At 43.8% G+C, this 21,846-nt stretch overlaps 1 protein-coding gene across 1 annotated transcript in view; it reads right to left on the bottom strand.

Moving 5' to 3' along the window:
* LOC142200252 (tumor protein D52-like) overlaps positions 1–21,846 on the bottom strand; it is a 135,190-nt gene that overhangs the window by 43,915 nt on the left and 69,429 nt on the right. Inside the window, exon 6 of the mRNA XM_075270474.1 lies at positions 11,007–11,188. Within this exon, the coding sequence (XP_075126575.1) occupies positions 11,007–11,188 (182 nt within the window). The remainder of the gene's footprint in view (positions 1–11,006; positions 11,189–21,846) is intronic.

Genomic DNA, 21,846 nt, shown 5'->3' with positions numbered 1-21,846 from the left:
CATGCCAAGACATGTAAGTGCGTGTATTTCTGTGCATGGCAGTCATACTCAACACTGAATATAGAGAGCTTTTTTCAATTTTTTTATCATTTGCATATCATAAAACATGTCTATGAATCCTGTGGCTTCCATAATTCCAAGACTTTTTCTTCTTATTGTTAGAATTTCAGTGTAGTACATGTAGTGCGACAACCGGTGCATTCAAAATAAGTAAAGCCATGTAAAGCCTTAATACAGAATGTCATCTTCTGACTCATTAGAAATGAAGGAACCATCTGAAATTTACCGATCGGGGGTCAAGTCCTCATAAACATGAGCAAGGAAGGTGAAAGCAGCTCAGCAGGAGGTAAAACAGACGGGATCTTAGTGCCAGGAAACCCTCGAGAGCGTCACACAGTAATTCTATAGTCAACAAGCAGAACATGACTGCAATATCCTCACCCCATAACCCACACACAGGTGTGCTCAACCCCATACAAAACACGGCCTAGTATTAAGACATTTCCATTTATTAAGCAAGAATGGAATCCCAGGTGCCTGTACAAACCACAAGTGACCCCATCATTTGCACCCCGTGACACCCATACAAAGCATCTAATCCCACTAGATCAATCTTCTGGAGGTTGAGGCGACTTGACACCCACAACATAGTTCATGCCACTAAATAAGGACATACGTCTTCCGAGTACTTAGAATAAGTTGGTACCCTTTAAAGAGACACTGGCGGTTGTCATACATACTGCATCGAAACGTGGACAGGCTCATCATCTAACCTATTGTGGATGTCTGATCGACGTTCATTCAGTTCATGGCAAGGGAATAAAAAGCTCAAACATATTGAAAATGTCTGCCTCCCCGCACAATATACAAATCAAAGCCATCTCTATATGAAGCATTCCCAGGAGACAGACTTACTACAGACTTACTACAGACACCATCCAAATGCACCACCATGGGATATGCTAAGTTTATTAAGAGTATCTCATTACTAATAAAAGAGCCCAATATTACTTTGTATTTAAAGAGGACCTTTCAGCACCTTCACCAATTCATGTTCTCATCATCTGGCCATGTATTTCCATGATAAAATTGATAAGATCCGTCAGGAAATTACTGCCCAAGCCCCAGGTGGCATTGACTCCCACACCTACGATAGTACTGATCCCCTCACCAGCCGCACTTCAGACTGTCCATTCTCATCTTTTGAACCTGTTACAGAAATGGAAGTCTCCCAGCTACTTTCTTCATCTCGCCCCACAACCTGCAGTAGTGACCCCTTCCCCTCACACCTTCTCCAATCTCTGTCCCCTGCTGTCACTACTTACCTTACTAAAATATTTAACCTCTCTCTCTCTTCTGGAATCTTCCCATCCTCCTTCAAGCATGCTGTTATAACCCCGCTACTGAAAAAACCCTCCCTGGACCCATCCTGTGCTGCTAACTATCGACCCATCTCTAACCTCCCCTTCATCTCTAAACTTTTGGAACGCCTGGTTTATTCTCGGTTAATCCGTTATCTCTCTGCTAACTCTCTGCTTGACCCCTTACAATCTGGTTTCCGTGCTCTGCACTCTACTGAAACAGCTCTCACAAAAGTCTCTAATGATCTACTAAAGGCTAAATCCAATGGTGACTTCTCTCTTCTTATTCTTCTGGACCTCTCTGCAGCTTTTGACTCTGTTGACCATCAACTTCTCCTCACTATGCTCCGCTCAGTCGGCCTCAATGACACTGCGCTCTCCTGGTTCTCCTCTCATCTCTCAGACCGCACTTTCAGTGTATCATTCGCGGGCTCTGTTTCCTCCCCTCTTTCCCTTGCTGTTGGGGTTCCTCAGGGCTCGGTCCTCGGCCCCCTGCTCTTTTCTCTCTACACAGCCCCCATTGGACAAACCATCGCCAGATTTGGCTTCAGGTACCATCTTTATGCTGATGACACCCAATTATACACATCTTCCCGTGACATCACCCCTGCACTCATACAGAACACCAGTGACTGTCTCTCTGCTGTCTCTAATATCATGTCCTCGCTCTATCTGAAACTAAATCTCTCCAAGACTGAACTACTACTGTTTCCACCATCTAATAGATCTGTCCCTGATATATCCATTGCAGTCTCAGGCCTTACTATAACTCCTAGGCAGCATGCCCGCTGCCTCGGGGTCATATTTGACGCAGACCTTTCCTTCACCCCTCACATTGAATCACTCGCACGTTCATGTCACCTCCACCTCAAAAACATCTCCAGAATACACCCTTTCCTTACCAGAGATACACTAAAGACACTTACTGTCTCTCTGATTCATTCTCGCCTTGACTACTGTAACTCCTTACTAATCGGTCTTCCCCTCACTAAACTCTCCCCTCTACAATCTATTCTGAATGCAGCGGCCAGGCTCATCTATCAGGCTAGACGCTACAGCGATGCCTCTGGTCTGTGCCAGTCACTACATTGGCTGCCTATTCATTATAGAATAAAATATAAAGTTATTACTCTCATCCACAAGGCTCTCCATAAAGCCGCACCTCCCTACATTTCTTCCCTCATCTCTGTCTACCGCCCAACCCGTGTTCTCCGCTCACTCAATGACCTAACACTTACCTCCTCTATTATCAGAAGCTCCCACGCTCGTATACAAGACTTCTCCCGAGCTGCACCACTTCTCTGGAATGCTCTACCCCGGACAATAAGATTAACTCCCAACTTCTACAGTTTCAAACGCAAACTAAAGACGCATCTTTTCAGACTAGCCTATCACAATTCCTAATGCACAAAATTGTCTGAACACTGTATAAGCAATGCCGCCCCTGCTACCTCTTGTGTCACCCCCTCTACCTCATAGATTGTAAGCTCTTTTGAGCAGGGCCCTCAGTCCCATTGTGTGAAATGACGTTCTTTGTTATGTATGTTTGTATCTGAACCCTATAAATTGTACAGTGCTGCGGAATATGTTGGCGCTATATAAATAAAATGTATTATTATTATCTGTTAATAGTCACTGCTTCACGGATTCCAGCACAGTTGGAATTTTCTCTCTAGCCCCCACCAATCCAGAGAAACAAGTGCAGTCAGTTTTGGAGCTGCTGTGCTATTTAGTATCTGTAAAGTTAGAAGGGCGGTGTCAGGCAGGGGTGTGATTCAGAGCTCCAATCAGAGGCAGCCAGTGTCAGAGCTCAGAATCACACCCTTTGTCTACTCCTGCCTGACACCGCCCACCTGACAGTACAGAGTCTTAATAGTATATCAGGCACCAAAACTAACAGCACTGATTGCTTGGGAATGCAGTGGGCTAGAGAAAAAATTCCAACTGTGCCGGAATCAGGTGAGCAGAGCCTATTAAATCATGTAAATATGGACTTGTTGAAGTTGCTTTAAATGTATTTTCCAGCCCACAATCGAGTTTTCATACCGATGATCTACCCACAGAATATGTTATCAGTATATGATCTGTGGGGTCTGACGCCCGGACCATGCACAGATCAGCTGTTGCAGCAGCCAGTGAGTGCCAGAAGCTGCTAGTGAACGGTAGTGCATGCAGCATAGGTCCCCGGAAACACTAATGTACAGTTGATGGGGTTGCTATTACACTTCCTCTAAATTAGATTGCAGGTATTATTTACGCCAGCAAAATTTCTGCGTATAAACCAGATGTGTGCAAAAAATTTCTGACTTTTTCATGCCTTGCATGATAGAAAATTGACGTACAAAGCATTATAAATTTCTCACAGCATTTTTCACGAGCTCTTGAGGAAGGGAAACTTTCATATATTGATATAAAACTGCTTATAAGGAGTCTGGCTGGTCCTACTCTGTGACTGACATCTCTCTACAGGGAACAAAACAATACATTTTAATGATTCTAGGGTCAATTCCAGGCCAGTTCTTTGGGCTAAAAGAACAGACAAACTGATCATTCTGAAGGGCACAAATGGAGCCTAGAGGACCCGATTTACTATAATGGGGCTCGTCGGGATGAAAAAGTCGGACTTGCAGATAGATCTATCAGAAACTGCTGGATAAAAAACTGCACCAGATGTGAACATAGCCTTATATAATTTAGTAGGAAAAGATTTATGATATCAATTTGTTCAGCTCCTCCTGCTCTAACATGTTAGCTATATGATAAGAAGAGACTATGGGCGGGTTCACACCAGCGCCCGATCTCCGTTATGCAGGTTTCCGTTTTCTGTCGGCAGAAGATGGAAACCAGCATTCAGTGTCCACCGGTGGGCGCCCGTGAGTGTCTTCTACTCTCCGCAGTGAAACCGTTTTTTTTGTTGTTGTTTTTTTTAACCGGACATAAAGTCCTGCATGTCCGACTTTGTGTCCGGTTAAAAAAACCAGTTTCGCCGCGGAGAGCAGAAGACGCTCACAGGTGGACACTTTTCAAACCCATTCAAATGAATGGGTTTTAAAACTGCCTGCCGGTTTCTGTCTCCTGTCCAGTTTCCCGGGCAGGAAATGGAAACCTGCAAAACGGAGATTGGGCGCTGGTGTGAACCTGCCCTATCCCATTAAAATACACAGCAGGTAAGTAAATTAAAAAGTAGTAAAGCACGACCTGTCACTTACTTCTTGGCATGTGGCCAGAACAAACTAATAGGCTGGGAGGCTCCTCCCACTTGTCTTTCTCAGATGCACCCCAGGCATAGTATATATCCCCTAACTGCTGGGTCCACTGGTCTAACCCGGCATATGACAGGGGCGCTTTACACCTCATTACTCAATAAGAAGCACAGCCAAGAACAGAAACCAATCCAATTTTGTTGCTATGAAACCACTTTTTGGACAAATACCCGCCAGAACTCCAGAACTAAAATGACTTTTAAGTATGATTGTGAAAAGACTGACAACAAGCCGGTGTCTTGAGGATTACGGCGCTGCTTGTTGCTGAGCAAGCACTTCTTTACTTTGGATTTATCCTGGCCGTGCACACAATAGGCGAGATGACAAAGTGTCACAAGACTTGCCGGGAACGTGCGGCAGCTGCAGTGTATGCTCACACAGGTAGCCATGATGGTGGACTGACTCAACCACAGAGCTTGTGATGCCAGGCTCTACCTAGCGGCTGTCAATATCGCTTCTGTTCTCCGCTGCGCTGACCCCGGCCAGCACTGACAGATCTTGTATGCAGCTCATTTAACGTGTGAAGAGGAACGCGGCGCAGTGTGAAAGACTCACACATACTAACCTTAGCACAGGCTGTTGTTGGCAACAGATGTTGGCCCGAGATTGTGTTTGTGTTCCCTCCATGACCTCGGCATTGAAATATAGACGTGCAGGGAAATTGTACACTATAAGCTGTATATCCACAATGGCATATCCTACATGGAGGCAATGACACTGATCACTGTATGTTAGCGCACCTCTATTAGAAACATGGCAATCTATAAGAATACATTCCCTATCACCTCTTCCCACCACAGCCATTTTTTCAATTCTCATTTTAATCACTCCCCATCTTCCAAAAGCCATGTTTTTTTTCTTTATTTTTCTGTTCCTCTTTATTTCTGTGACTGCATACTTCGTAACGATACCAATGTGATGTAGTGGCATTCACTGTGACATGTCACATGTATTCTATGGGTCGCTACAATGAATAAATGAATATAAGTTTATTTGACCCCTTAAAAAAAAAAAAAACTTTGCAAAAAAAAAAAAAAAGTTTCTTGCACTCACCATATTTTTTTTTTCTTTTTTTTATGTAGATTGTGAGCCCCATATAGGGATCACAATGTACATTTTTTTCCCTATCAGTATGTCTTTGTAATTTAGGAGGAAATCCACGGAAACACGGGAAGAACATACAAATTCCTTGCAGATGTTGTTCCTGGCGGGATTCGAACCCAGGACTCCAGCGCTGCAAGGCTGCAGTGCTAACCACTGAGCCACTCTGTTGCCCCTCAATCACTGTATTTTGATATCTGTAACTTTTTTCAAAAAATTTCTGTGTATGGGGCTACATACACAGAAATATATTTGCAGGTCCCAAAGTGCTTTTTATTGATTCTTACCATTTCAAAGAATGTCTATTGTTTTAATCACTTTTTATCCAAATTTTTACAGAAGGTGAAATTGTGAAAAAAATAAAATAAAATAGGTTCAGCTTAGATTTTTTTTTGTGTTGCTAGGGTATTCACCATATGGGAATAATATTTTCATCACTATATAAAATGTGTATCATTGTTTATTTATTTTTATATGTGTGTTTTGGGAAAGCAAGGTGATGTAAATGTTTACATTATTATTTGCAGGAAAATGGCGTCTCTGTCATCTTTGACCAAGGTGTTATGGGGTTTAAAGGGGTTGTCCCATCACAAGGATCCTATCTATACTGCTTGTTAATGTGGATGTAAGACTTTTCCTAAACACATTGATTCAGCAAAACTGCTTTGTTTGTCCACTAGCTTACTTTATTCAATTCATTGTTGACACAGCCCTTGACGTATCTGCTCAAAAGTCAAGTGAGGTATCTGCTGCTCTCAGGGGGGAGGGAGGAGGGGCTAAGTGCAGGGAGCGAGCCTGTGTATCTAGCTATTCCTATGTCTGCACCACGTGACCTAGCTTCCTACTTTCAGATAGGGGAGAGGAGCTGCTTTCATTTCTTCTGTTCTCCCAGTTATCAGGCTAGCTAATTCAATTGTGTTCATTATGGCAGAGACAGGCAGTCTCTGTATGTAACACAGAATGGAGTTGCTCCTGCCTGTACTTCATAGTCCAATATTGTGCATATAGTGTTTGAGGACCCTTTATGACATCACAGGCCCTTCAGCCACCCCATAGGATCACGCTATGCGGTGGGCGGAGCTACACACCAATTTGGGGGCGGAGCTAAACGGCAGGTTGCATGAAACCCTGCCCACCAAATGACGCAAGAAACCAGGAAGAAAGAAGATTTTACAGCAGTGAAGACTGGTGAGTATGCGACGTGGGAATACCCCTTTAATGCCACTGGTTAGCGCAGCCAGTGATCGTGAGCTTTGCCACTGGATCTGACCCAGCGCCCATGGTGGCAGCTCAGCTCCTGCCATAGTTAAATACCAGACATCCATCATACTAGTATGGTGGATGCCAGGAAAAGATTAAAGGGACCTGTCACCAGAACCCAGCATATCATCTCAGTCCTGCAGATAGATAGGTTAAGGTCACCTGAATCAAGGATGTTTTCCCGTTTGGCAAAGAACTTCAAACCGTACTCAAAAGCACAGCGTGAACATACCCTTAGAGACCAGCCGTATTCCTTGGGAAACTGGACAATAAGCATTGAGTTCCCCTGCGACGCCACCACGGGGAAAACTAAGCATTACACACTGCTTATTAAAACAATGGGTTTTCTGAATAATGTAGGACAGGACAGAAGCCGTCTCTCAGGTGTGACATATATTGGCATACACAGGATCACTATGCCAATAGGTATGAAGGTGGCAGTGTGAAGCGTGACTGAGCACGTGTGTCCATCAACATTTTATTGAGTAGGTGGACATACATATTGTTTTACATGTTGAACAGCAGGTGGCAGTGCACTGTATAAACACATGTAATAATAACCCTTTATATTGGCAATGCATGTAAATAACACATAACACTAATTTTTCATGAGTTGTACAATAAATATTTTCTAGCAGGGCAACAGAAGGATAGTCCAAAATTGACAAGTAAAACCCCAGCCCAATGTAAATATGTTTTTTCCTCCCATGACAGATAGCGATCAGGGAGTTCCCATAGACCTCACTTTTTCAGGGGATCAGCATGAAAGATCTGCCAAAAAAAAAAATCTAATGTCATTGGGCATCTGGATGTCCAACAATTGTTCTTAAAACTCAATATTGTATTTTATCCTACACGCCACCCCCCTTTGCTGCAGTAACATAAAGGAGGCGATTGTTCGGTTTCTCCCTGTGTAGGTAAATAAAGCATAAGCGCAGGAACCATGGAGACATGGAAGACAAATAGCAGTGTCTCAGATTGCATAGCTGGCTGACTGCTTCTGTGTCAAGCACTTGACAGCTCTAATCCTTTGGCACTACGTGCACAGATCAGGGTTCAGTAGGTAGAGGCATCTCTCATCACCCGGATGACGCCCGGCGGATTATATGACCGCCTGTGTGTATGTGGCTCCTGTCAATGAGCCAGGTGCTGAAGAAGGGACAAGACGTCACATGGGGATGACACTTTTATAATAGTTTTCCACTTTACCATCTTATGCACAATTTTAGTGGTTGAGCCCTAGAATAAGCCATCAAATCGGTGGAGGTCGGACTCTCAGATCCCACCCATCAGATGTTTTGGATGCTGCTATATTCTTTAAGGATCGACCATTTCTGTGGTACCCCTCAATTACCCCTTTCTCGAAACTGGACAACTCTGTTGCCAATGCACTAATGCCAATGCTGTTTCCTATTTACCGGCAGAAGGTGTGACGTACATCACGACCGCAGATATCTTCATTTGTATGGGTGTCCAAATACTTATTGGTAGACAGTGTAGAATCCATGCAGTGCATCCCTGGGAGCGCCCATATGTGTTTTAGACCTACCAGTCCTAAGTTAATACCAGGACAGAAAGGATATATTAGGGCAAGCATAACCACAACCCCAGGACCTGGATTACTGCATTGACGTTATTTGCATTATAACATATGTGAGGTTTTGTCTTTGTGTTTTTAATTTCGCTATGAATTTTTATATACACATTCTTAAAATTGTATGCCCAGGTGCAGGGGATTTCTATGTGCCCTGATATATCTCCTTCATTGCTTTGCTTTTACTGAGTAGACACCGTGCAGGGTATTACAAGTTTGGCCTATTCAAGTGAACAGGACAAAGTTGATATAACCTTCATGATTATTGCCAAGTCAATCGCACGTAGGTAAACAATGAAGAAGCTGCGGTGCTTACTGGAGCGCTATGACCCCTTCAAACAGCTGACTGTTGGTGGTGCCATCAGTCAGACCTTGACCAAACTGATATTGATGACCGATCCTACAGATAGGCCATGAATATTGTGAAATATTGTGTTTTTTGCAGCATCACAGCTCTGAATGGGCTGATGTGGACTGCAGCAACTACTGATGGAAAACATGGACAAGATATTTCTGCATGGAGGTCTTTAGGGCAAATGATCCCTATACTTGGGATAGGCCTTCAATTTAAGAATGGCGGGGATCCGACACCTGGGACTGCCGTTAAACAGCATTCCTCACGGACCACTAGACGATGAACAGAGCCAGAAACCGATAGCGCTGTTCTTTATGTAGCGACCATGCGGCAGCTCATCTTGTATAGGAGGTGAGATGCATTAACCTAATCTGGTCACTACACGGAGAACAGCCATATAGATCGCCATATAGTAGCTGGTAAGAACAAACAATCTGCAGGGGTCCTAGGTGCTGGATACCTCCTTAAAATATAGACTTCCCTTTAGCCCGACTTCTTAAAAATGTGAGAGTATGTTCACACTGAGCTTCCTGCAGGCGGCTTTTGATGCAGAAACTACCTTAAGATAAAACCCTCCCAACTCTCCATTTATTTCAACGTAAGTTAGTAGCAGATTTTTTCCTCTAGCGCACCATGACCTGTCCTCAGGCAGATTCTGTCATGCAAAGTCTATTGAAATGAACCGGAGATAAAATAAACTGCAGAACATTTCTTTTTTGTTGTCATTTTTGTGTCGCATTTATTTTACGCAACCCATTCATTTCAATGGCGGAACCCACTTGAAGGGGTCGTGAGGATTTTCCCCCTCTAGCTGAAAAAAAAAAAATATCAGCTGGAGAAAAAAAATTAAAAAAATCTGCCACCGTTCTCATTGAAATGAAGGGGAACGTTGGGAGGCATCCACATCAAAAAACAGTCTGCAAAAACTCTGTGTGAACATACCTAAGGCAAAATACTAGGGTTGAGCCGATCTTGACTTTTCAGGATCGATTTTGAAATCCGATTTCCGATCATTTTTCATTCGAACTCGATCTTGATCCCAATTCCGATCCCAATGCAAGTCAATGGGATTTTTTTTTACTAATCGGAGATCGGATTTTAAAAACAATCCTATTCCCTATACAGCATGGAATCTAACAATTGAACGCTTTCATTGTTAGAATCCACGCTGTGTAATGATTTTTTTTAATCAGTAAGTAGCCAGAGGATTTTTTTTTTTTAATCCTCTGACTACTTGGTCCCCCCTGGTGTTCACTTACCTGCAGAGATGGCTGGTCTGGTGCCTGGAGTTCTCGTTCTTCTTCACCTCGCTGCCCCCTGCCTCCCAGGTTAGGAGAGTGTAGGCGGGTACTGGGAGGGTAGACCTTCCACCTCCCCTCCCACACTCTCATAAGCCACAAGCCCGCCTTCTTCCTAGCTCTTTAACACTAACCTGGGAGGCGGAGGCAGCGAGGCAAAGAAGAACAAGAACACCGGGCACCGAACCAGCCATCTCTGCAGGTAAGTAACTACTAGAGATGTTAGCTAGTCTCCCATGAGAATGAATAGACGCAGCCGGCGTGCAGGGGTTAAGGCTGTGTGCTGGCTGCTTCCATTCATTCCTATAGAACCGCAGCGGAGCCTTCACACTGAGTATACACTCCGCTCAGAATGAATAGAGCGTATACTCAGTGTGAAGGCTAACATTGTTAGCTTTTCCCACAATGCTTGGCCAGTAGCAAAGCATTGTGGGAAATAATCACCGATCTCGATCCCACCTAAAAAGATCGTGTTCAGAATTCCGATCGCGATCATGAAATTTTCTCAATCGCTGATCGGAATCTGATCTTTTCCGGACACGATTGCTCAACCCTACTCAATACACATGGAGTTTTTGGGTGCGGAATCTATGTGTGAATATACCCTTATATTTGGAGTGTTCCTATTACTAGGTGTTAGGTGGGGATCATGAAAATGTTGTTCTTTCACCCAAATTATAAAAAAATAAATATGGTTAGCTGAATTTTGTACTTAAAATGAGAAGTGAACGGGTTACCTTACTGCAGGAACATCACCCTTAATTATGTACTTACTCTCCATCTTGTTCAGGTCTTTGGCAAACGCAATGGAATTTGCCCCCAAAATCAATGTACAAGTCATTTTCCACAATCTGAAAGATGGTTCCAGCAACTATCTTATCCTTAGCAGGTCCGAGCTGAATAAGCGGGGAATGTCGCAGCAGACTGGCAAAGCTTTCTTTCTCGCTGGTCACGGCCTGGAAAGATATGGAGTAAAGCATAATGAGCAAAATGATAGATGGCAATGGAAAAAAATGTAAATGAGTAAGAAGAACCATCGTGAAAAGTTTAAAAGAGGTTCTTCAGCCAAGGAACTAATCATTAAATTACTGCAGGGTGAACCCTCGGGAGCCCCTCAGATACCTGCAATGGGGGACACTAGCCACCCTTCCCTCCCCATAAACATGTCTGCATGTGGCGGAGTTGCACGCAGGAGTATGGACAACTCTATAGGAAGAAGAAACCGGCTGAAGATATGAGGACCAAGCACTGAACCTAACATAAAAGCGAGCCTTGAAACAAGGTTTCTCATGAACAGAACCAGATTTACATTTGTAAAGTTATAATTTTTACAAAGATAAATAATTACAAATTTTACAGAATTTCATAGATTTTCTTTAACCATCCCATGGATACAACCACGAATGCAGAAACTTTCTATAGTCTGGGACAGCCAATGGACTGTCGCCACTGAGAAGGTTAGAGGAAAATCGCTAAAATTTATATTTTCAAAGAAATCCATGCAAAAACAGGGAGAACATACAAACTCCTTGCAGATGTTTTTTTTTTGCTCTTGGTGGGATTTGAACACCAGGACTCCAGCGCTGCAAGGCTGCAGTGCTAACCACTGAGCCACCGTGTGGCCCCGCAAAGAAATATTTTACTAGGATTTATGTACAGATTTCGTTAGGGTTACTTTATGAACTTTAACCACTTCAATATCGAGCCAATTTCTGGTCCACTTCCAGACACATTTTTGGGGATGTTCAGTTTTGAGGGCTGTAACATTTTTATCATTTGGGTTATTTCACTAATTTCTGCGTCTTTATTCGGTAACACATGGGGCTTTATTTTTATGTTGTGTTTATTTAAAAAAATAAATAAATTATAAACGGAGAAAATATAAAATATAGAGAAGGGAAAACGTGTCCGTTTTTCACTTTTTCAAAAAAAATTATTTAATAGCACAAAGTGCTACTAAGAAAATTTATAAAATAGTTTTTCCTCTCTATTATGGTAACTTTTATTTTGTCATGGGGGTGGGGCTAGAACCTGTAATAAGAGAGTGTTTTTGATGTATTATTTTTTTTATTATTATTGTATCATTTTATTAAAATTTTTATTTATTTACTAGCATCTGCCCGCGACTTTGTCTGCGGGTTGGTGTTGGTGCTGAGCCGCTTATATTTAGCCAATTGCTGTTGTAGACAATCCACCTGCTCCTGCGTCTCAGCTGTGCTACATCGCAGCATACTCAGTTGTATGTACATCTCTGCATATGGAGAGCATACTGAGCTGTGCTACAGGGCTGCCTAAGCTCTGCTACATCTGGCCATTTGGATTCTAGGGGTGTTCTTATGTTAGTGTGTGAGCAGCTTCTGTGGTGGAAACGGCTGAACGGATGTTGTAGAAATTAGCCACAGTTCGATCAGCCTGCTCCCGCGTCTCAGCTCTGCTACATCGCTACACATACATGGGCTACCCAGCTGTATGTACATGTCTGCATATGGAGAGCCTATAGAGGTGTGCTACAGCGCTGCCTAAACTCTGCTACATTGGGCAATTGTGATTACAGGGGTTTGGATATGTGACTGTCTGAGCAGCTTCTGTGTTACAAAGGGCTGAACAGATATTGCTGAAATGTGCCAAAGTTCAATCCGCTTGCTCCCTCGTCTCCGCTCTGCTACATCGTCGCATATGCATAGGATACCCAGCTGTATGTATATGTTTGCATATGGAGAGCCTATAGAGGTGTGCTACAGTGCAGCATAAGCCCTGCTACATCGGGCAATTGTGATTACAGGTTTTTTTTTATGTGACTGTCTGAGAAGCTTCTGTGTTACAAAGGGCTGAACAGTTGTTGCTGAAATGTGCCAAAGTTCTCCCCCCTCCTCCATCAGAGGCAGAACAACACATTCACTGAAACTCTACACCCGATATACTCCTCTTGCCCACACACAGACTGCATGTTCTGCAGCCTCCTGATCTTCCATGACACTCCATTTTCTTCAGCTTTCACTGTCCAGGTTCATCCTATAAAGCTCCACCCACAAAACTGTGTATAGCTCCGCCCACCGCCTAGCATGATCCTATCCTAGAATGGCTCAAGGACCAGTGATGATGTCATCACAGGTCCTTTAGTGTTGTGTAAACCTAAATTCCTTCACTGCGGTCATGTAGTGACGTCATTTACCGGTATAAAAAGTAGCCTATATTTTAATCGGGGTTCCTATCTATGTATGTGGCAAATTTCATGCAAATCCGTTCAGCCGTTTTTGCGTGACTGAGGAACAAACATCCAAACCCACAAATATCCAAACCCACAAATAAGGGCTCGTTCACATCTGCGCCCAGTCTCCGTACTTTAGGTTTCCGTTTCCTGCCTAAAACGGAGCAGGAGACGGAAACCTGCAGGAGACTTTCTCACCCATTCGTGAGAAAGCTGTCCGGCCGTGCGCGGCAGTGAGCGTTTTGCGCTCTCCGCCGCGAAACCGGCTTTTATAATCCGGACACAGAGTCGGACATGCAGTACTCTGTGTCCGGATAAAAAAATCCGGTTTCGCGGCGGAGAGCCTAAAACGCTCACCGCCACGCACGGCCGGACCCGGTCTATGGTTTCCGTCTTCTGGCATGCAGAAGACGGAAACCATAGAACGGAGACCAGAACGCAGGTGTGAACCTAGCGTAAATAATATTAGTAGGAAGTAGAATAGGATTTTTTTAACATTGCGTTTCCATAAGGCAATAATAGACCTTTAGGGACATCTGATTACAATTTTATTTTGAGGGGGAGGCTGATTTCCCCTGTAACTGGGGCTGGTACATTTAGAGGAATACATCCACCTGCCTGTTACTATAGAGCTGACTTGTAGGACCCAGCAGCTCTAACATACGCCGATACTGGCGGATCACATGACCACCAGGTCAGAGAGCAACCGCATCATGGTGGCGCCCATAGCTGTGTATATAGCACTCATTGAGCACTGTATACAAAGCAATCGGGAAGGCAGAAAAGGTAATAAACATTCCCTGCCTTCTCTATGGAAGCTCCCGCTGTAGTTACAGCCGATTCCCCATTTCAGCAGCTGCATGATTTTGTACATCTTTGCAAAACAAGGAAGCAACATCCGGACGTAAAACACCAATGGGCGGTCCAGAAGTGGTTAAAGGGGTTGTGCAGGAAAATGGCTGTTTTCTTCTTCTCAGGAAGTGACATCATGTTTGCTGATCACATGGCAACACCACATCTCTGCTCCATTAAAGTGAATAAGACTGAGCTGCAGCATGGCCATGTGACCAACAGACATAATGTCACCTCCTGAGAAGGAGAAAGCAGCCATATTTTCCTGTACAACCCCTTTAAATGGTCACTAACTTCTCCACAAATCCGAACATATCAATAGTGCAAGCAAATATAAGAAAGTTAGGAATATATCTTATCACAAAAAAAATGTCTCCACTTATAAAGCTCCCCCTCCTGCTAAATCCTTCGAAATCTAAGTTTAAATGGGTTTCTCAGGCTTTTTAAATTGATGCCCCATCCGAAGGACAGGTCATCAAGTGAAAATCAGCAGGGTTCCAACAACGGGGATCGCGCGGATCAGCTGTTTGAAGAGACGGTGGCACTCCATCAGCACCGTTTCCACTTTATAAGCCATGTGATGTCATGTTTATTGCTTGCATGGCCTGTCCTTTTACATTGAATGGGGTTGAGCTGCAAAATGGATCACAGCTGCTGTAAGTGGTATGGCCCTATGCTTGTTTTTGCTCGAAACCGAAAAGTTTGTGAAAAAAAAAATAAATAAAATTATATATATATATATATATATATATATATATATATATATATATATATATATTCACCGGTATATACAAATAAAAACCACTATATCCTGACCTACTGGTCTGGCTTTGTTTACTTGGCTGCAGCAATGGCGTGCCTGTATACCCCATGTTTGAGGTATACGGGTACAGCCAAGTGATCAAAGCCCAGCATGGAGGACTAGAGGGACAGTGGATTACACATCATGTAGTAGATTCTTTATTACATTTTTTTGTGTTTAGTGAATTTTTGAAGCATCTCGGACGATCCCTTTAATACCTAGTATAGAGATCTCCTCCAATGACTTACATCTTTAAAAAAAGTTCTCTCTTCCGTCATCGTTCTTAACCTTAAAATGCAGCTAATAAGCGATAAAAGTGAAGCGGCAGCGGATACATCAATATCATACATCTCCTGACACCTGTCAGATGGGAACATCTCCACGGAGGAGGTGAAGCTTGTTCCCTGTCTCCTTATCACATCAACTTCAGAACAAAGCGTTAACAGCAGGACTATGGCAGATCTCATCACCATGGAGACTGAAGTGGGGGCATTATATGCCGGCGCCCTGTCACCGTACCTTATCACCGATTCGCCTTTTAGGACCTCATTAGCACCATCCGCCCTCATGTAACCTCCATGGAGGACTTCATTAACACTGTAAGTGCTCTCCGCGCTTACAGAGTGCACATAAGATGGTGTAAGGATAACATAGGCTAGGTTCCCATCAGCGTCGGAGTCTCCAGAATTCGGAGGAAGGAAAAGTCCTGCACAGAAGACTTTTCTCTCTAAAAACATGGACCCCATCATGGTCTATGGGGATAGTCCGCAGTTTTAACAGTGGGGCTCCCAACGTTTGGATCTTCTGATGGACTCGAATGATGGAGACCCGAGCGCAGATGTGACCCTAGCCTCAAATGGATCTTCAGACCAATAACAGAGATGACAGTGATATGGACATAACAACTGGGGGGAGGGGGGCTACGTAGTCAAAATGCTGGAGCACAAATACTCTACATAATACAAATCAATGGAAATTCTCTACCGACATCTCAGCAGGTTATATGATCCAAATTTTGGCCTTTTAAGCTTAGTTAATCTGCCCAAAGAGGTTCTGAAGCAGCTGCAGTGTGTATTAGACACTTCTATGTTAAAGCTGCTGCAAAACAACATCATACACAACAATAGGCTACAGGCATTTCTGTAAAAAAAAAAATGAGTGAGCTTTATATGAACGGTGGACTGTCAAAAGAGGTTCTGCAGCAGCTGAGGAATTCATTTCCCTCTATATTAATTACACTTTATGAAGAAACATCAGAGAGATGACAAAGAGGGTAATAAAAGATGGCGACTGCGGTGTGATGTGGTAATCCGAAAAAGAAAAATCCCAAATTTATGATTAACAAGATCAAATGTAAAGTGGTGAGACAGCAACTAAAACATGGAAAAAACTAGTATATGTATCCAAATGGACCTTCTAATACAATGTACGTCCTACAGAAGAGTTTGATCCGACCTTGCCCAATAGAATATACAGACCCCAGACCAAAGCCACCTTGTGTACAGTATACAGTCACTCCAATCCATGTATAACTCCAAGACCAGGCGCTAAAAATTACCGACCCCAGGCCAGACCACAAAAACCTCTGCAGACAAGACATTCAGCTACTGCTTCCATGAAGTATTCAGCAAAATCTCAAATGTATTATCACCTTCCCCTACAAGTGGACAGCAGCCTGCCCTCCATGTGGCCTCATACAAAGACTACAAAAGGGTGGCCAGATTGTCTGCCATTGGGAAAAACTAGGATATACAACAGGTTAGATGTAATCTCCTTCTCCTTATATCTGTAACATGCAGAATGTAATATATCTGTAACATGCAGAATGTAATATATCTGTAACATGCATGAATTCTCAGCTGATCGGAGGGTTCAAGTTTAAGGGGCAGATGGAGAAGATAAAGATCTGACATTACATACATGCGTTCTCCTCATCCAATGGCTCTAGAACGTGACGTACATATTTCTAAAGCCAGCAGGCACCAAGATAATGTTACTATGGACAGAATATGTCATTGCACATCCCATAGATTATTGTTCTGCTGCACTAACTGAAGAGCCAAATGTGTGGCACCCGGGTAGTTGGTCTATAGGCTAGGATGGAACAGCAACATGTCCACACTGGTGATTTAGAATAGTCTACACTAATGTTATATGTATATATATACACACACACACATATATGTATATATATATACACATAACTTGAATTGGGCACATAGAAGAGAAATGTTCTATCAACAGAGGCACCACTGAGCTAACGCCCATAGTGCATTAAGTTTATTTTACAATCTAAGAGCGCTGGCCCCCCCTTGTGGTGATTAAGCATGACTGCATCCCATAACTGAAGTCCCAGGATACATTTTAGAAGTCAGTGGCAGGAGTATGCTTATGTATGGGCGTATACATCTGGGACATACAGTCAGTGATCCACTTCAAATGTGCACACCCAAAGTGAGCCCCAAATACAGCATTACATAGCAGACATCCTGACCTCTTGTTTCAGCAGCAAACACAGGCTGCCACAAAATAGCCCTGCTGTCTGCTATGGCCGCTCAGCTTTTATAGCATGGTGCTCCTCATAATGGACACAAATTCAATAATAAAGATAGTACACAGATTATGTATAGCTATATACATATAACTATATCATTTACTGAACCCAAGGTATAGGATGGACTATCAAATGGTGGTGTAGACACAGTAATGGTGCATTCAGCAATGCATGCAAGGAGTATGAACACCAGAGGAATTTCCCCGTCTTACCCGAAAGACACCCCATGGCATAATCTCTTGGGTTTTCCCATGCGGTTTGCCCATCAGATAATGATACTGTAAAAGGGGATCGGTTTAAAAGGGCTGTGACTCTAATAATAGTTATTAATCTGAATCGTGGTAAAATGCCCGATTAATTGCAATTTTGTTTCAGGTCATCTATGATGCCAGGAGTCTCTTCCCACTCGCGGCTCTATTGTTCTGTACTGTATCCGGGAAATATGGCCAACATCCAGTCTGCCTCTCATGGGCCAAACACAACCATCTGAAGTAGGTCTTCTGGCTATATCGACAAGATATGCCATACATGGCGGGCAGACTCAGGTCACATCTATCCCAACAACAAGGCCTTATCTGAGGCCACAGTAAAAGGTCCCTGCGAAGGTTCCTCAGATCACGTGTACAGGCCTTCCAAAATGCAGAGAGCCTTGACTATTTTCAGAAGTCTTATATTAATAAATAGGGAGACATTTGCATGTGCAGCACTCTTTCCTTTCACTGTACCCCTTGGCAGTATATACAGTTGTTTTGTCACTGTCTATATATGTATATTATACAATATTGCATTTGACTATGCTATTCTACAGAGACGTATACAAGTATATACGCTCTCTTTTGACCTTTAACAGTTGAATGCAAACCAAGGGACACACGTAACATATATGCAGGGAATTTTTCCAGGGCTTAAATCTACCATATACTGTCATTAGTGTAGTTATCCAATATCTATAGGATAGAGCAGAGCTAGGCAACCTTCGGTACTCGAGCTGTTGTAAAACTACAACTCCCGGCCTCCATATTTGCAACTCCCATAGAAGTGAATGGAACACGTTGGGAGTTGTAGTTTCACAGCCGCTAGCGAATGTGCTGACCCCTGGGATGGAGGATAAAAATCTGATTGGTTGGGTTCTAACCACTGAGACCCCCAGCGATCCCAAGAACAGGGGTCTTTCTGTCTGACCGCAGGTGGGATGAGTGTCCGTGTGACTGGTGGTGGACGACGCTCACATTCACTTCAATGGGATTGCCAGAGATGGCCCAGGTACAGCACTGAGATATCTCCACCGCTCCTATTCTAGTAAATGGGAGGACATCCGCCACCAGTCACAGCGACATTCAGCTTGGCTGAGGTCAATGGGGAAAATGACAGCTGTTCATGGCAAGCTCCATAAAAAATGATACAGGTAACCACAGCCGCCATGACACATTACCTAACATATAAGTATAGGTTTACTTCATGCAACAGAATATAAAATTAGACCCACAGCCTTATAGAGCATTGGACATGAAGTCTGTGATACTAAATGAATTGTCCCTGTCAACCAATCAAGGAGCGGTTTTTACTTATTAAAAGGCTTCTGAATGATGAGAGCAGGAATCTGATTGGCTGCTATGGGGAAGTCCTACAGATAAGAGCAGGAATCTGATTGGCTGCTATGGGGAAGTTCTACAGATAAGCACAGGAATCTGATTGGCTGCTATGGGGAAGTCCTACAGATAAGAGCAGGAATCTGATTGGCTGCTATGGGGAAGTCCTACAGATAAGAGCAGGAATCTGATTGGCTGCTATGGGGAAGTCCTACAGATAAGAGCAGGAATCTGATTGGCTGCTATGGGGAAGTCCTACAGATAAGAGCAGGAATCTGATTGGCTGCTATGGGGAAGTCCTACAGATAAGAGCAGGAATCTGATTGGCTGCTATGGGGAAGTCCTACAGATAAGAGCAGGAATCTGATTGGCTGCTATGGGGAAGTCCTACAGATAAGAGCAGGAATCTGATTGGCTGCTATGGGGAAGTCCTACAGATAAGAGCAGGAATCTGATTGGCTGCTCCGGGCAGTCCCTGTTTTGACATCATCTGTCAGTGTGTATAATTAACCCCTGTGTGTACACATACATGTTATAGAGAGCATGCGCAGTGTGACAGGACGTACTGCAGGTATATATGTATATACACTGTACCTGTCATCCCCCTCTCACCTTTCCTCCTGCTGCAGCAGTCACCCGAGATACTACCGGCTTATTCTCTTCCGTGTCAGCGCCGACCCCCGACTCTCCGGAGGTTGCCGAACTGAATGCACACACGGCACCCCGAACAGGAGCTCGAAAAGCACTGAGCCACCTCCCGGCATGTCTACAGCAGGGCGCCGCCATGATGGATGCTGGCGATGTACAACCCGTGACCTCCAGGAATCATAGAGCTTATACAGGACGGATGCAGACAGGAGATGTAACAGCGACCTCTGCTGTTAGCACATAGTCTATGCAGACTGAGCATACGCAGCTTCACCAGCAGAGCGCAGCATAGAGACACAAGATGCCTATAGTGTTATAGGGCCCATAGCACTCACCTATGGAGCTGTGGGTTATATATACACTCACCGGCCACTTTATTAGGTACACCATGCTAGTAACGGGTTGGACCCCCTTTTGCCTTCAGAACTGCCTAAATTCTTCGTGGCATAGATTGAACAAGGTGCTGGAAGCATTCCTCAGAGATTTTGGTCCATATTGACATGATGGCATCACACAGTTGCCGCAGATTTGTCGGCTGCACATCCATGATGCGAATCTCCCGTTCCACCACATCCCAAAGATGCTCCTCTATTGGATTGAGATCTGGTGACTGTGGAGGCCATTGGAGTACAGTGAACTCATTGTCATGTTCAAGAAACCAGTCTGAGATGATTCCAGCTTTATGACATGGCATTGCATTATCCTGCTGAAAGTAGCCATCAGATGTTGGGTACATTGTGGTCATAAAGGGATGGACATGGTCAGCAACAATACTCAGGTAGGCTTTGGCGTTGCAACGATGCTCAATTGGTACCAAGGGGCCCAAAGAGTGCCAAGAAAATATTCCCCACACCATGACACCACCACCACCAGCCTGAACCGTTGATACAAGGCAGGATGGATCCATGCTTTCATGTTGTTGACGCCAAATTCTGACCCTACCATCTGAATGTCGCAGCAGAAATCGAGACTCATCAGACCAGGCAACGTTTTTCCAATCTTCAATTGTCCAATTTCGATGAGCTTGTGCAAATTGTAGCCTCAGTTTCCTGTTCTTAGCTGAAAGGAGTGGCACCCGGTGTGGTCTTCTGCTGCTGTAGCCCATCTGCCTCAAAGTTCGACGTACTGTGCGTTCAGAGATGCTCTTCTGGCTACCTTGGTTGTAACGGGTGGCTATTTGAGTCACTGTTGCCTTTCTATCAGCTCGAACCAGTCTGGCCATTCTCCTCTGACCTCTGGCATCAACAACGCATTTCCGCCCACAGAACTGCCGCTCACTGGATGTTTTTTCTTTTTCGGACCATTCTCTGTAAACCCTAGAGATGGTTGTGCGTGAAAATCCCAGTAGATCAGCAGTTTCTGAAATACTCAGACCAGCCCTTCTGGCACCAACAACCATGCCACGTTCAAAGGCACTCAAATCACCTTTCTTCCCCATACTGATGCTCGGTTTGAACTGCAGGAGATTGTCTTGACCATGTCTACATGCCTAAATGCACTGAGTTGCCGCCATGTGATTGGCTGATTAGAAATTAAGTGTTTAACGAGCAGTTGGACAGGTGTACCTAATAAAGTGGCCGGTGAGTGTATGTCACTTATAAGACACTCTGGGCATATTAGAATCCCTGCAGAGTGGATGGTATTCTGGCTAATTCCATTCATACATTGCAGAAAAAAAATTGCAGCAGAAACATTTTTGTAAATTGCAGCGTGTCAACTCTATCCACAGAAACGCCGGCGGTTTCCATACAAGCTTATTAGAGACAGAAATCCTGCAGAGGAAAACTCTGAACTTTCTGTGAAAACAATAGGTTTCCGCCACGGTCTTTTCCACAGCGTTTGTTAGCTGCAGCTCAGTACATGGGGCCTTAGCCTAACAGTCTATAAGGGGTTGTCCAGAAAATGTTATTTACTTTGCCTTCAGAGTATCGGGCTGGTTTCAACTACAGGTCAGATGATTG

The sequence above is a fragment of the Leptodactylus fuscus genome, chromosome 4 (assembly GCF_031893055.1).
Source record: "Leptodactylus fuscus isolate aLepFus1 chromosome 4, aLepFus1.hap2, whole genome shotgun sequence".
In the NCBI taxonomy this organism is placed as follows: domain Eukaryota; kingdom Metazoa; phylum Chordata; class Amphibia; order Anura; family Leptodactylidae; genus Leptodactylus; species Leptodactylus fuscus.
The sequence above is the reverse complement of the archived record's forward strand: the minus strand, read 5'-3'. Positions and strand labels throughout refer to the sequence as shown.